Source organism: Strongylocentrotus purpuratus, unplaced genomic scaffold (genome assembly GCF_000002235.5).
Source record: "Strongylocentrotus purpuratus isolate Spur 01 unplaced genomic scaffold, Spur_5.0 spur5_scaffold_14, whole genome shotgun sequence".
In the NCBI taxonomy this organism is placed as follows: domain Eukaryota; kingdom Metazoa; phylum Echinodermata; class Echinoidea; order Camarodonta; family Strongylocentrotidae; genus Strongylocentrotus; species Strongylocentrotus purpuratus.
Window position 1 is genome coordinate 32316155 of NW_022145599.1, and position 12346 is coordinate 32328500.

The 12346-nt window shown below is 37.2% G+C and overlaps 1 protein-coding gene across 1 annotated transcript; it reads left to right on the forward strand.

Moving 5' to 3' along the window:
* Positions 1 to 336: 336 nt before the first annotated feature.
* Positions 337 to 7863, forward strand: LOC115923644. The gene is made up of 2 exons (XM_030984762.1): positions 337 to 994; positions 3675 to 7863. The coding sequence occupies exon 2, from the start codon at positions 3865 to 3867 to the stop codon at positions 4987 to 4989; it is 1125 nt and encodes a 374-aa protein (XP_030840622.1). The 5' UTR covers positions 337 to 994; positions 3675 to 3864; the 3' UTR covers positions 4990 to 7863.
* Positions 7864 to 12346: the final 4483 nt, after the last annotated feature.

The following is a 12346-nucleotide window of genomic DNA, read 5'->3' on the forward strand; positions in this document are numbered from 1 at the left end:
ACGGGTGGGCGATCGGTTTGTCTAACAAGACAATCGATTCGATGGTCTGCTTTTCTTGTCCGCTATTGATCTGCTTTTGTTCCTATTCACTTTTTTCTTTTTTTCCTTCGCTGCTTTATTGCAACGCAACCAAGCGGATATCAAGTGAGTATAGTCTACGGATTAGAGGCCCAGACACTGGGTTGAGTATAAAACCTTCGTGAAAAACTTGGCTATAAATAGAAAGAAAAGTGCAATGTTCTTAATCTGCTGTAACATTTAACTTAATCCCATCAATGCCATGCTCATGTCATGTGATTGTGCAGGGTAAGGGGTTAAACTATAGCCCGATTCGGCATTGGGACTTCGTAAGGGGTCTGCGCATCGTCGCGCTCTAATCAGAATCTATGAATGGTCGAATGCTTGGCAACGCACGCTCAGACGATTTCTCACAATCGGGTGACAAGAAAAGAAATGTTTTGTCAATAGCACTAGTCGATAATGCACACAGATCAGATGGCGTGAAGATGCAACACTTCCCTGACAGTATCTGGATTAGTGAAGAAGAGGATTCTTGGGGCAAGATGGGAAAGGAAATAGGTGTAGCTAGGGGGCTCTCGAGGCGTTGAAGATTCTCAAACTATTGTCAGAAGTATGTTGACACACGGATTTTGAGCACAGACTAAATAGATTGTACTCCACTTGTCTAAAACAGAACATATCGGATGATACAAAGTTTTGTGAGTCTGCCATCCACTTTACTAGCTCGAGGACCCAGTTTGTATCGCCCCATTCGGAAATGCTCGACGAATGATTCCAAGGACCGTAGAATATATTTTGTATAATCTAGGAGACATGTACCCGATCAAAATGCCGTCTTGATTATCTCTCGAGAAGATTCGTTTCTGGAATGTAATCTCCTGTCACGACAGCAACAATCAGGACAGGAGCTATACTCGTGAACACTGGAATAGCAGAGACAGTTTGATGAGGGAATTGAGCAACAAAAAAGCTAGTAAGTGAAAATATCTTATAAATCATTCTCCTTCCATGTTACCAATGGTGTCTGCATACTTTGTGTTACAATAAGAAATACATTTTAATCATATCAAACAAATGCCATAGACAAAATAACCGAAATTCTTTTCCCAAAAAGAGTAAATTGGTAGAGTTCTTAAAATGTTAGGAAGGTTGTCAGACTTTAATTTCATTTGTATCATATTTTTGGGTATATAATTGGAAAACAAATCCTTGACTTATCGACAAAAATATGCACAGCTGATGTGGAAATTAGTGAAGGAAAGCAAAACTCAATCATTGTTAAAGGTCACTTACAAATGTCCACGTGCACGCTGTGACACTGTATTACTCGGACACTTCAGTTATAAGAGTCGAAACATTTTTTAACATTTTAGATCCCTCCCCTCTCCTCCTTCCTTTCACCTTTATGACGGATTATTCTGACTTCCGAGGGCCTACTCATAATACATGCAAAAAAAAGTCCTTGTCATGCAGAGGATTATCAAATCAATAGTGGTTAGATTCTGTTATAAAGGCAATCAAACTAACATGTTGAAGACGTATTGATTATTCAGACACGGAGCGAATAAACTAATAAATTGGGCGTAATATAAAGCATATCATTACGGAACATCTTGGGTTACTTATTGCATGATCAAATTAATAAGCACGCCACAGTCTTTCCGATAAATTTTGCAGATTTTTGGTGTAGCTAGTTCTTGATTTTCCAACAAACGCATTAATACATGCATATCCATATGTACCCTCTTTCTCTCTGTCTGTCTGTCTGTCTCCCTCTCTCTCGCTCTCTCTCTCTCTGTATATGTGTCTCTATCTCTCTAGCTCTATCTCCCCCTTTCTCTTCTTTTCTATATGTTCATATTATTCCCTCTTTTTGTTGGTGATGTGTATTTACTTGGTACCGTGCTCATCCACCAAACCAATTCCCTATACCCTCCTGGATTACCCGGTCCTTGAATTTAGCTCCGTTCTTCTAACAGGAGTCTTTGAAATGTGTAACCCTAAATCATACACTACTCCCACCCTCTTACCCCCTCCCACAACATGCACAATGTTTCAAGGGAATTGGTAGGGTCATGTGTCAGAGTGTCACGTTCAAGGTAATGCTCGATATGTTGCTCAACATTTGACATAATTCCGGGGTCAAGTGCATGACATTGTATGCCCCTACCCACATGCAGGGGGTCTCTTTCCAGCACACAGACATTATGGTGTAACAAGTAGTTTCATATGTAAGGGGGGGGGGGAGGGCTGCTTATAACAAAAAGACCAACACAGAATGATTTAATGCACCATACGATCGTTTCTTTGATGCAAGTATAATTAGTGCACATGTATGCGATAACGCTGGTATGTTTAATAACAATCGTTTCTTTTCCTTACTTAAGTTTTTTTCCAGTTTAATAACAATCGTTTCTATTCCTTACTACTCCAGCAATAAATTAATTAGTGATTAAAACCACAAATTATACTTAAAAATACATCTAACGGTCTTGCTGTTTGGGTGTGACGAACAGAGTGTACACTGGCAACCATAGAAACTGAAGGGTTTCTTGATGACGTTTTGTAGTATATAGTTTGCATAGCCCTGATTGCAGAGGTAATATAACTTTAAATGAGGGTGACGGTGCCTATAATGAATAGGTAATGGCTTGAATCGTACCTTGCGGTCCAGCTTATATGGTTTTAACCCACTACATTTATTGACCGCCTCCACCCACACTCTATAACCATGGTATATGAATTCCTTGTGTATAAACCGTGGATAAGTGGGCGTCCAACGCTTATTATGAACAAGGGGTATTTCACAAAGATTCTAAGTTGATCTTATCGCTTGGTTGGACTTAAAAACTATGCAAAGTCGTTAGCATTTATGAACATGTTTTGTAAAAGTTATTTTTCGAAAGGCATAACATGTTAATTCGAATCATTCATATTCTCTTTTTTCAAGGAGATTTCATGTTCTTGATGTGGATTTTTTATAAAAAGTCAAGAATACTTATTTTTTCACTTTTGAATATATTTTATTTGAAGGCTACAAATGGCTCTTCGGAATTTTTAAGTCCAACTTAGAGTTAAGCTCGACTAATTAGGATCCTTGTGAAACACCCACCTGCCTGGTCCGGTCAATGTGAATATGCATTAACATTATTATCAGGATTATATTTGTTTGTTTTTCTTTTCTTTTTTCGTTTTTTATTGGGAGGGGGGGGGGGAGAGAGAAAGAGGCATACAACAAAGACCTACATAATTGCAATAATCACTATGAAGGTTGTCACATCGTGAAAATGCTCAAGCGCTGTAATGGCAGCCGTTCCAAAGCCGGGGTAATAATGGAGCGCCAGGAGTAACAATTATGTGCCAGACATTTGCGCTATACAAGACTCCACTATTATCATCATTATTCATAATATAATAGACAAAAGCTGAGAGATAGGAAAGAAACGCGTAAGAGGTGTGGTGATATAACTGATGCTTTAGTTGTATGGAAAGACATTTGGGCGGGTTATTATCATATTCAATCGTCGAACATGGACGTATAATTGTAAACCATTTTCAGCTCTAATTTCCTTTAAATTCAAATTGATGATTTTGTTCTTTTTCAGAGGAAATATTGTTTATAATTTTATAATTTCTGTCTCCTGATTTAACAGATACCGCGACTGGCAGTGCTGAACAAAAAAGGTATCCAGATAACCGACAACGTCTTGAAGAAACCCGCGTGAAACGGACCACACCAATGGATCATTTACACAAAGCAGCACCAAGCCAACACATATTTATATACTATTAGTGATACTGGATATGACATCATAATGATGCCTACTTTGAGGTAGTGTAATCATGAGACACGAATCAAAGACCGTCCATGTGGACGAGAGGCCGAGCTTTGCCGGAAGTCTGGTTACCATCTTTGCTGGTCAGGGAGCCCGATCAGCAGACAGCAAGACAACCAGAGAGAACCTCCCGGGAAAGAGTAGAGTGGGACGAATCCTTCTCAATGACAACCACAGTCAAGACCGGCTCCTGGGTATGAAACTTGCAGACATCCATCAGATGCAACGGAAGGCAGAGACCTTCATCACTCATCAACAGAAGACCTTCCTCGCCAAGATGGAGAAACGCCAGGATACGTGGGTTAGAGAGCACATCAGGTTTTCCACCGGGACCAACTTGTCACGACCCCCTGAGGATGGAGAGCGGGAGGTCCCACCAACCAGAGAAACGTACAAGTCATTTCTGGAGGGTGGTGGTGCAGCTGAAGGAGTCGACTCAACAGACGCTCCTAAAGAAGGAGATGGAACTCTGCCTGCAATCACGTACCTCACGGAAGGACCAGATAGTTCATCGAGGATTGTTGGAAACGGTGCAACAATCTTCGCTAAAGAACCTGACGCTTACGATAGAACTCCTAATAAAGGATTTGTAGGTCTTCCGCCAATCACCGAGGGCAAGAAATCGGGCTTTGCTCCATCTGGAAATATAAATGATATGTTCGACGATAAGGCTTTTAAGCGAAGTGCCAGAAAATGGCCACCAACAAAGGGTTCAGAGGGCGCGGCGGCTAGTTTACCCGTTCTCGATCTTAATGAACCTAGAACAATGACCGCAGGGAAGCTATCTAACATGAGTGCAATAGAAGAACTAGAAGAATTTCCAGAGAAATGCAGCCCTTCGCCTCAGTTCCTGTTATCACGATCCCTCCCGCTGATGCAACTGGACGAACAGCATACGCGAAAGCTTCGAGCTCGTAGAGAACATCAGCCGAAAATCCGACGAAAGCGATCACGGAATATGAGCGCTAGGGTGGTCGACAACGACAACCCTTTAGCTGATGACAGGTTCGTAAAGCTGCATGAACTTTTAGCAAGCGAGGCTGTCGCTGACCACGAGTCGAGGGAGTTGACTGCAATAGCAAGAGGGTTTCTTGCAGCCCAAAAATTTGGACAAAGCTGGAAAAACAAATGATTGTCTCAAGTACCACGATGTACGCAACATGAACAAACTGCCAATGAATTCAATGTATTTTCATTACAATGTGTCTACATAATATGCCTTCATAGGGAAGGGGGACTCCCCCATGACTGTTTGGCTACGAACAGATTCTAGAAGCATCATTGAAGGACGATGATAATTAATATTTATCAATCTACTCTACACTGTCTAGCAATACGTCTGCTCGGAGCCGGAAAGGTGTAAACTCTGTTTTAAAGTAAATGGTCTAATGCCCCTTTGGGATTTTCTCTGAGTTTCTGATTTACAATTTACAACACTGAGCGTAGGCTTATCTTCAAATTCACAGACTGTAGAAACACATTAGCGATTCACATTTTCTTCGGATTAAAAGGTATCGGAACACGATTCAACATTAATATATAAGGAGTATAAATATTCAGGCACTGTCCATATTATATAGTTTCAAGGTTTTGAGAGTGCAATTGACACACATAACACCTTTTGGCAAGCTTGTAGTTATCCCTTTTTCACAGTTTGGTTTCTGCAAGCACCCTCTCCCCAATTCTTCTTCCCTCTTCTGTTTTTGATCAGAAAGCCCATTTAGTATGTACATGTAGTAGCTCAATTTATTGTTTTGGGTGGCACCAAGTGCATATCTAATGTGACGGAATGATTCTCAAGCATTTCTTCGCCACGTACACCCCGGCACTATACCTGCTTGCAGTTTGATTATTACTGTGTATAAATTACATCACAAACGTGTTATAATATTTGTATGTGTTACGGAAAATCGGTGTCAGAAATACTTTGTTTTATTTTTCACATAGCTTTGATATTGAGGGAGATTTCAAACCATTCTGTCATTCCGCATCTTGTTTTTAGTTTCATTTGGTATTCTGTAATTGGATTTCGATAATATCTTTTTCTTGAATCAGGTCCAGAGCCATTTATTTAGAGAGTTTGGCTAACCCGATTTGTGTTAGGCACTCTATTGCAATTACTGCTTTGCTGGACAAAAGAATATACGCCATGTTGTGACGATATAAAAACCAAATTGGCCTAACTCTGTGTGTAAATGGCTCTAAAAGGGTCAAGGTATATACTTTTAGTATTTAAAATATTAAGAATGATTGGATCTTAACATTACCCTATCGTCAAAAGGGTCATCTCGCTATTTATGGGAAAAGTTTAGGAAATGGTAACCCACAAGATGCACAACGCACTTTATAGAATCTATTATATGATTGTGATCAATCGAAGGACTAAAATGGTATCAAGGTGCCCTTTTTCAAATTGGTTTGCATGATCAGCTGCTGATTATGTTTTAGTGATGAGGGTACTAAACCTGTTATTTGAAATAATATTTGAATGTATTCAAGGGGATACATTCTTCATTTATTTATTATTCATTCATCTATTTAGTTAGTTTAACTTTTCTGGAGAAATAATTGGACTCGATTACAATTAATATTTTTTAGATTCGTATTCAAGAAGAAATAAAAGCACTTGGCTGCTATTTTAATCACATTATTTTCTTCATATTTTTCATTCACTTATCATGTCTTCTGTATTGCTGCATGGATACTAAGGGATATTCTCCTGATGACAAATCGCAATTTTGTTACACCATTAAAATCACTCATCTTTGGTATTGAGCTTTTATATAGCGATCATTATCCGCATCATGCACAATGGCGCTGGAATATTTCTTCGGATTTTAGGCTACCATTATTTAAAAGGCGACTATCCCTATCTTCAATTTATTCGCTACATTGTACATCTTCAAAAAAAGTACATAAATATGTAATTAAGCTATTTTTGTTTTACTATAAATCATTTAACAGTGCCATGAAGTAAAACGGTGCCTTTTCAAAAAGATACAACATATGCGTCTAACCATTTGGAAATGTGTTTCACTATTATAATTATTTTGGTAATAGCATTATTGTTCAAAAGAAACTGACCGATGTTGATCTTGTTAATTCTTCTATTGTTTACTTAGATTAGTTTCGTTTATAAAGTAAATAACACGATAGTAAAGACTTTCCATACATCAACAGAGGGCCATTTTCAATACCCTGTTGAATTCCATAGAGAAACCAGTTTCGGCTTACATAATACACCACAATACACCCATAGGCCCGAATTCACAAAGGAGGTTTGTCGACAAGGTTTGTCGACAAACCTCCTTTAGATCTTTACAAACCAGGTTTGTAGAAAACGCGTAAAAACGTCATATGACGTACGAAAACCAAGGTTTGTCGGCAAACCTCCTTTGTGAATTCGGGCCATAAGGTTTGAATAGTTTTCCCTGACCTCTCTTAAATAAATGATTGTGACAATATAGGTTATGCTTGATAGAACAAGTGTTTATCTCAGAACTGTATTAATCAGTTTCTATGACTCTTAAGATTGATCAATACAGTTATGAGAATATAAGCTTTACTTATCAAGAATAAATCATATTGTCACAATCATTTCATGAAAAAATGTCGGAAAAAATTATTCCGACTTCATGGGCTATAGTGTACGTCACTGCTCATGTTCTTATATTTCAATAGATGATGCACGGGCTATTAAAATCGCCTAGGGTTGATTTACAAAAGTGTTTGCGATTTTGGTTAAAGAACATTTACTTGAAAGTGTCAGTCATACGAGATATCTTATTATACTTGTCGATCCGGACGATTTGCCTCTCTTTCATTTTCGTTAGAATTTGTCTGTACCAAAACATTGCTTTTGTTAAGAATATTTTTGCCAATGTGTACAGTATGTATCATGTACTTGTGCTACTAATACGTCTTTTTTTTATAATATCGTATATATTTTGTGCAATGAATACTGTTGAATATCAATATTAAAACAAAAAGGTGATTTTAATCTCAAGTTGTTGCTCCAGTTTGAATTCTACTTGATTGTTAGTCGAACTTGAATAGTGACCAGGAACACTATTATTGTATGGAAATAATGATAGGAAGAGAGAGGGACAGAGGGAGAGAGAAAGAGAGGGAGAGATAGAGAGACAGAGAGAGAGAGAGGGAGAGGTTGATGGAAAGAGGGGTGTGGTGATAGCGAATTTAGCCGTGTTCGTACAAAGCTCAGCATGATCAGACGATTCCCACACTCATGAACACACAGACTTTTGCTAACTCAGTGTAACTTGGTCACATAGGCCCGAATTCACAAAGGAGGTTTATCTACAAACCTAGGTTTACGCGCGTCATATGACACGTTTCAACGCGTTGCAAACCTTGCAACTTACCTCCTTTGTGAATTCGGGCCAATATGTCGTATATTCTGCTGTTTGGTGCTTGCCCAACAAAGCAGTAATCGTCCTACATGTATTGTGCACAACTCGTACCGGGTTGGCCGAACTCTCCTAGTCAATGGCTCCGACGCTTTCTAGAAAAGTATGCCATCTATTGGCAGAGTCGGCAATAGTCATCACCGCAGCATACAATACAGCTCAGAAGTTATTTGGCATGGTTTTGCGGGTGGATGTTTCACGATTGGTATTTACCGCTAAAATATCGAAGGAAAACCGATCAAATACCGCACAAAACTCGTCGAAAATCACAGTAGTTTTCGCGCTCACGAATGATTTCCGATTTCGGTCTTAATCCTGTACACGCTAGTCTATAGTAAATCAAGACTTAAGGCTTTCTCTTACATTTTATTCTAGCTTTCTCCATGTTCTTTTTATACAATACATATACAAGGTTGAATGCACAATGATAACAGCCTCCGTAACATTTGGTCTGAGTTGTCATTAAATTTGTGTAGGCAAAGATTTACCACTTTGTGAGTCGATTTAATGTATTTATTTTTCTTTTAAATGTCAACGAAAAAGCTTAAAAGGCTAAGTCCACTCAAAAAGAAAATGCTGTAAATGCATAAGCATAAAAGACACTGAGCAACACAAATTTGAGTAAAATCGGATAACTAAAGGAAGTTATGAATTTTTGAATACGTATGAAAAAGTATGGAACAAATTACGGAATTGACACTACAATTTGGTTATCAGTGTGTGACGTCATTGCCTCACTATGTATCAATTGCTTTATATATTTTTATCCCATTAATTTTCCCTTTTTATCCCCAAAAACATGATTCCCCCAACTTTTGCCCAGGTTATATGTTTTGTATTATATTGCGTGCCTGACATTACAAAAAATCATCCATGAACTTTGAAGAATTGATACTATTTTCTGAATATTCTATATTATAGATATATTGACTGCTATGAGAGGCATCGCTGTTTCTATATGCTCAAGGGGACGGGTACATCCTGATACTATGACCCCGAGGCGCGCCGAGGGGTCATATCAGGATGTAACGTCCCGGGAGACCAGTAGAGCAACAGCTATGCTTCGAATATTAAAGTAGTCGGTATATCTTTTACATACCGAATTCACAAAAAAATCTACAAAGAATTCTTACCTTATCCTTTTCTTGAGTAAAAAACATCACAGAAAATCTTAGACACTGTCTGTAAATCTTTGCTGGAAAGTTGCCTGAATGTTACGATCATTCGGGGATCGCAGACAAAAAGCACTGTATGGTATCCGCGCTCGCACAAAGAAACTGTTTACACGTAAACCAATAAGGATCTCGGCAAATTTAATTTATACGACCCGTTACCCGGGGCACAGGTAGGCAAGCATCCTGGCTAAGATCACGACTTCAATTTCGACCAATCAGATGACTAGATTTATTTCAACATACTAAAGAGAGGTATATAATCATAATTATTTATTTGTATATAATTAGTTTTTATATCGGAAATCACATTTTTCATGATTGAACTGAACAAAATTACTTTATATTAGTGCATCCACAAAAAAATATATTACTATCAAAATAACTTGGATGCTGGTGTTAGGAAATAAGATTCTTAGGGGGAAATTCAACAATTCATAATTTTCTTATTAATTATCCGATTTGGCTCAATTTTTGTTTTAATTGGTTTGTTCGATATTTCTATTAAATCTATTTTTGGAGTGGACTTGCCTTTTAAGTTCATACGTTAACTTGCTTATCCTGTTTTGGTGTACGCAGGAAAGATGTAAGGATTATTTACATAACTCTTCATTTGAAACTGACACATGTCCCATAGCAGTATTTTCACTGTTTATTGTAGATTATTATGATTAACCTCTCTTCCGTTGGAATAATACAAATCAAAACAAAATCTTTATTTAAAAAACAGATCTATCAACATTTATTTGTGATCATTTTTTTCTTTCTGTCTTTCTTTCTGTTAGTGCACCTTCTTTTCTCTTTCTCCCCCTCTCTTTCTCTCTCTCTCTTTCTCCCCCTCTCTCTCTTTCTCTCTCACACACACACATACCCACGCACACCCTTCCTCTATATTGCTGTAACTAACTGCCTTAATATTTCTCACACTTTCTTATTATTTCTTACTCTTACAAAAACAAACAAAAACACGCCAAACTACGTGTCCACACCCTAACGTGTACTTAAAATCAGATTTTTTTTATTTTCATGATTGTGCATTTTATTGTTGCTTGTGGTTGCTATTATATTTATCATTCTTATTATTACTTATATTATTAGTATTATCAGTGTTATTGTTATCATCATCCTTATCAATATTCTTGTAATTATCATTATCATAACCATTTTCATTATCATTTTTATCATTATTATTATTATTTATTCTTTTATTACTGTTTTTGTCTTTTTTTCCCATTATTATTACTTTCATTACGAGTATTTATGTATGTATCATCTTCACCTTTATCATTATTACAACAAACTAAAGACCTACACTCATTGTTTTTACACTGTTTGAACGAATTTAATTACTCTCTTCTATTTTCTTTCTCCAAACAAGAAGTCAGTACGCGTTTTTTTTAAATTAAAATTATAATTATGATCTATATTTTTATTCTGGTTGACGCTGGTTGAACACTTACACTTTAATACAAAGCTTACACTTTTTAAAAGAAATGTCACTATTCTCTTTAATTTTTGCTTTAAAAATCATTGCGATTTGTTATCTAAATCAATTTCATGTCACTAATCTGTATGTCCTTTTTTTTAAAATAGAACTTGGTCGTTCGTTTGTGCAATCTACGGAAAAAACACGAACAAATGAGGAATCGTTTCTACTTTTTTTCTTCAAATTAAAAGTCAAAGGTATTGATAATTAGTTGATTGATCGTGAATGAAATGGCATCTTCGAGCTTACATGTCTCACCTGAATTTTACACATAATTTTGATGATATACAAACAGGGAAACAGTTAAGACACGAATTAAAAAATAAGGACAGACAAAGTTAATGCACGCCAACGAGTTTCTATTTATACCATCGTTGTAAGATATTGCACCTGTCAATTCGTTGTAGTGGGAAAGTGAACAGTCAGCAAACATGTTAACATTGTGAAATGTATATTTACAATGGACATAATCAAACAGAGTTAGTCTACACATCCATCAATTCGTTCCTGTTTTCACGAAGTGACGGTAGTGAGGAAAATCCACACGCAAATTGAATGCGATTTTCATTTTCACTACCGTCACTTCGTGAAAATAGGGACGAATTATGCAGGAAAAAAATTCATTTCGTGTGGATGATTGATTTTGCGTGCAGACATATAGAAAACTAGAAAATTGGAATATTAATTCACCAGTTGACGAGACGTCATATAGGTATGGTATGTAATCCCGTAGGATTTTTGTGCCAAAGTTGATTTTTTTTGGTGCTGTTTTGGCTTCAAAAGGGTCCCAATTGGCCAAAAATGATGGTTTTCAAATTTTCAGACCCCTCCTTCATTTCCATGGGGGTCCCTATTGGGCGCCAAAATAGCTCATATAACGCGCAATAGGGAAATTTGATGTCTTCGGGAAAATTTGAACCCCATCAATTTCTGATAGCTTGGACCCCAATGAATTCAAAAATGCAAACAAAATCAACTTTGGCACAAAAATCCGACGGGAGCTGTTTCAGTGACATACCGTACCACACTATTTACTGGGATGTAAATGGGGGGTTTCTGAAAAATGTCAAAGGAATGGGGTAAAAGAGTAATATAATAATCAGAAGGTGTGAACATTTGCATGTTGGTAATTTAGCAATTGGAGGATTATCGTTTTATACGATTCTGAACTCATAATGATGATAATAGCAATACAATGGATCGCTTGTAAAGCAGAACTTTCCTGGTTCTAAAAGGGACTACCCAGTTGTTTTAAAGACACATGAATTGATACTTGATAACGGATAGTTTATATATTGATAACTATATCGTCTTTTCAAACATACAGACATGTACATCTATGTGACATTTACATCTGAGACATTTTATTCAATGCAAAACATGACATTCTATAGATAAGGTAAC

Bases quoted from the DNA above. Each gene is read 5' to 3' on its own strand.
- LOC115923644 (XM_030984762.1), top strand. From the start codon at position 3,865: ATGAGACACGAATCAAAGACCGTCCATGTGGACGAGAGGCCGAGCTTT.